The 4,311-nt window shown below is 37.1% G+C and overlaps 1 protein-coding gene across 1 annotated transcript in view; it reads right to left on the bottom strand.

The window, feature by feature from the left end:
* Positions 1-616: 616 nt before the first annotated feature.
* The window catches only part of LOC106523424 (septin-8-A), a gene marked incomplete at its 5' end in the record, with an annotated part of 15,073 nt that continues 11,378 nt past the window's right edge, over positions 617-4,311 (bottom strand). Inside the window, 2 exon segments of the mRNA XM_014016833.1 lie at positions 617-1,649; positions 2,963-3,126. Of these exon segments, the coding sequence (XP_013872287.1) occupies positions 1,646-1,649; positions 2,963-3,126 (168 nt within the window).

A 4,311-nucleotide genomic window follows, 5' to 3' on the forward strand; every position in this document is an offset into this window, starting at 1 on the left:
TATATATATATCAAAAATACAACTGACCTTGCTTCTAAACACCTTGAAATCGGCCTCTCTTTAAGAACATCCTACCATTTCAGACACTCCCACTTCAGTACATCTTCACAACAAAGTTTTGAGGGATGGGTCCTCTGTGGGGCACGAGYTTACCTGCTGACTGAGCTCCAGGGAGGAGCTTTGTACAAATAGGCGGTGCTAGTGTTCATGTATGAGTCAAAACAACACTTTGAGTATGTTTTTGATGATTATAGCACGATAAAAGGCTCAAAAAAGTCACTTGTGCATAATCCCCCAACTCACAATAGTACAAGTCTGAAGCAAAAATCTCCACAGTAAATGTAGCTTACACAGGAACACAAACATGTCACACACTTCCTCAAAGTGAATAACGTGCATATTTCTCTCTTCACTCACACACTCCACCTTTGGCAAACCAAACATATGTGCTGACCCCCCAGCATCACTGCGTTGAGAGCAGAAGTAGTTTTAATCTGAGCAAACCACCAGCAGGAAACCCTGCATCTCCAGCTGACAGCCTCGTCTCTGAGTGCGTCCTTTTACCTGCCTGTGTTGAATGCAGACACACAACACGGCAGAGAGAGAGGCCTCACAGTCAGGAGGGGGAGGGGAGGTTTTATTTGCAACAACAGACAGTAAATACAGCTGCTCTCTTCTTCGTGTCGGAGTGTAAAATAAAAACTACAGCGAGCCGAGGTTTGAATGTTTACCTGAATCCTGTGTTTTACTGGCTTCATAGTTGGGATTCCACAGTTTAAAATAATGTTAAACCACTTACAAAACAATGAACAGCATCATATGAGGCTTCTTATCTTATTTATGTGTCATAATATTTAAAAACTAGTACATTTACTGTAAGCTCTAGAAAATATTCACATACTTTTACTGAGTTACATCACAAGAATATTGCATAGATTTAAGACTCAATACAATTTTAGGTTGTCAGTACCTTTGTAAATGCAAATTATACAGCATACAGGTACTCAGTTATGGCTTGACACGATGCTATTTAAACATTTAGACTCAATCTAAGCAGGGACTGATTCTACTAAGCTAGATTCTTCAATTGGAAAACGTTGAACAGATATAACTTCTGAACAATATTTTAAAAAGGGTCTAATGTTTAAGATAAAGTTAAGAACAACCTTTATTTAAGATATTTTAAATTTAAAATTCAGTCCACTGACATCAAGCACCGCTTACAGTTTAAATACATACTTTAAGCAGGTGTGTTGTAGTACCAAGAAGTCAAAATGAAAAGTTTTAAAGTCTTATTGCTGTTTAGATAGCAGATGGCAAAACACAGAAAATAAAAAAAACACAGAAATTATTTAAATCATTGAAAAGAAAATAAAACAAATATAAAAATGTCCAAAACAGCACAGAAAAAAAATCAAAACAAAAACCCCTGAGTTAATGAGATGGCCACTGATGGAACRTGAATATTTCTCCTCATTTTTCACCCCTCTCCTGTGGCTTCACCATCATCATCCTCAGTGTGTTTGGTCCATGTGCACAATGTCAAGATGGAATGTCAAAACAAAACAAAAAACAGCCAGATGTTGCTATGATGATGGAGGACAAATCCATGGTGGTGTGTGGATGGGTGTACAGCGCCCACAAATCAACTGAAAAACAATGAAACAATAAAGAAAAGGAAGTGAATGAATGAAATCATCAACTGAAAATTACTTTTTTAATTTAAAAAAAGATTTAAATTAAGTGAACACTGAAGCAAAGCGGTGCTGCAGTGAGCTTTAAAGCCAATATTAGTGATTATTTAAATTTAAAATCATATCTACCTTCACTGTGAAACAGAGAGCTTGAGATCTGAGAAACTACTTAAAATCACAAAATGGAAGCTCAATTTCTGACAGCAGAATCCACAACAATGTGCACAAACAGCCACAAGATGGCGCCACGTGTCTAATTCTCAACTTTTAAAACCTCAGAAAATGAAATTGCCACGATGAGAAACTTCACGTTCTGTGCAATTCACTCAACAAACTGCTGCTTAAAACTCTCAACCATCAACTTCAGCTCTCTTATCCTAAATTCAATGTTGTGCAGAAGACAAAGGCAGAAACTAAGATGCTGGAGCTCATGTTTTATTTGCTCTAAACTTGCAATTTAGACAATTTTCCTCATAGCCTTGCCTACCAGTCACTATGTCTTTAAGATGAGACTTTCATAATCAATCTGCTGCTGATGGTTTTTTTAGCGCTTTTGACTGATTGCATCTACAACTTTAAATTAAATTTAAAAAGCCAGTAAGGCAGGAAATAAAAATGCAGCATCATATCTCTTGCAGCTCACACTCATCCTACACAACAAAAAAAGGCCAGTAGTTATTTTGAAGGCAAAAATTCAAGAATTACTACAAAAACCTTTTAATGTATGTTTCAACTGTAGTGTGAACATCAACACATTCCTGTTTTAGATTTTAATCTAAAACCTGCATCTATCTCAGAGCTTTTTGCTGCAAAAGAAAGGTTTACTGCCTCCCTGAGTATTCAAAAATAATTAGAGCAGAGCAAAGGGGAAMGGGTGAAAGCACAGGAAATGTTAAGCTTGGGCAGAGGAAAAAAATGGGAGGAAGTTTCCTTAACACATGCCAGGCTCTTAAAAAAACGGCTGAAATGCTGGTGTTTTGGAGATAAGTCGACATCAGCATGGCACACTCCTTTAAAGGCTTGTTAATGAGGCGCTTTGCTGCAGGACAGAATGCACACTTCCTGCTTAGAAGTAATGGGGTTAAATAGCAAAAACAAGAAAGGAAGAGAGGAAGAAATCTACAAAAGKACAGAGTCTTTAAGGCAGGAGGCAGACAATGCAAGGAAGCTTGGCTCCTTAAAGAAAAATCAGACGGCTTTGGGAAGGCAGCGTCCTGTTTCTGAAGGAAAAATGAAGGGAGTGAGTGATTGAGGAGGAACTGTCTTACTTTTTCTTGTCTTTCTTCAGGGGCTGAGATAAGGACAGCGTTTCGCTGGCCATTTTCTTCCTGTTGAAGGCGTTCATCTCCTCATCCAGGTCTTGTCGCTTCTCCTCCACCTTCCTCTTCTCGTCCTGGTGCATCCGCTTCAGCTGCTCAAACTTGTCATGCAGCTGAAGGAGGAGGCAGTAGGGAAAAAAAGATAAGGAAAATACATTTTAATACAACTCATTTTTAATTCATATATAAAAACACACATTTTGAATTTGATTCCAACAACAAATTTGTCAAAATCATACTTTATTCACTTGTGTACTATTTGTCTCTTATAACAAAATCATTGAATCAATGCAGGGAGCTCATAAGCAACACTTTATGTGTTGACGCAAAACCAGAACTGACAGTTCATCCAGAGCCTTATAAGGAAAAAGTTTTGAATTTCAGACATTGCATAAGTGCTTTATTTAGGAACAACTCTGTGGTATCCATGACCACACTGCATGTCATGTTTAAGTAAGTTGAAGTGAAAACCTAACAAATGAACAGAAATCATGTTATAAAATGCCATCACAGCTCATTTCAGTCGTTGCTTCTATTATTTACAAAACTTCTGACGACTTAGTTTAGTTTCTTTGCTGCCTTTTGAGCGTAAACTTGTGGCAAACAAAAGTCAGAAAAAACATTTATCAAAACAGTAAAGCTAGGTTTATAGTTGACACGTCGCACCGGGCACAATCCACGGCCCATGCRTGGTCGTGCACCTCCGAATTTTCATAACTCCRCAAATGGTGGAGCTTTCGCTCTCCTACTTTCATTTTCACAAGTTATAAAGTGTTCTTCCACATTTTTTAGTGAAATCTACAGCAATGTAAGCACCAAGTATAAACACTTCCACTGCCGGCGACAGTGCGCGTGCTCCAAAGCACGACTATAACTCAGCCTGAATTATTGAGCCATGTGAGCCAAAATCAGAGTTGTAAAGTAACTAAGTACAAATACTTTGTTACTGTACTTAAGTTGAATTTTTGGGTATCTGTACTTTACTTGAGTAATTATTTTTCAGCCAACTTTTTACTTCTACTTCTTACATTTTCACACAATTATATGTCCTTTCTACTCCTAACATTTAAAAAAAAGGCAAGTAGAAAGTCGTTACTTTTATTTCATTTTTGCTTTTTTTCCCCATTCCAGCTTGTTATTGTAAAAAATGAATACTAATCATTACAATAAAAGTACTGTACTTAATAAATATTTGTATTTGAAGAATTATATTATTGCATTTGGCCGCAGCCCTCAGATAGATTTACATTTTGGGGAAAATGTTTGGACACCCTTGATATATGTATATAAACTGAAAC

Source organism: Austrofundulus limnaeus, unplaced genomic scaffold, assembly GCF_001266775.1.
Source record: "Austrofundulus limnaeus strain Quisiro unplaced genomic scaffold, Austrofundulus_limnaeus-1.0 Scaffold156, whole genome shotgun sequence".
Classification (NCBI taxonomy): Eukaryota; Metazoa; Chordata; class Actinopteri; order Cyprinodontiformes; family Rivulidae; genus Austrofundulus; species Austrofundulus limnaeus.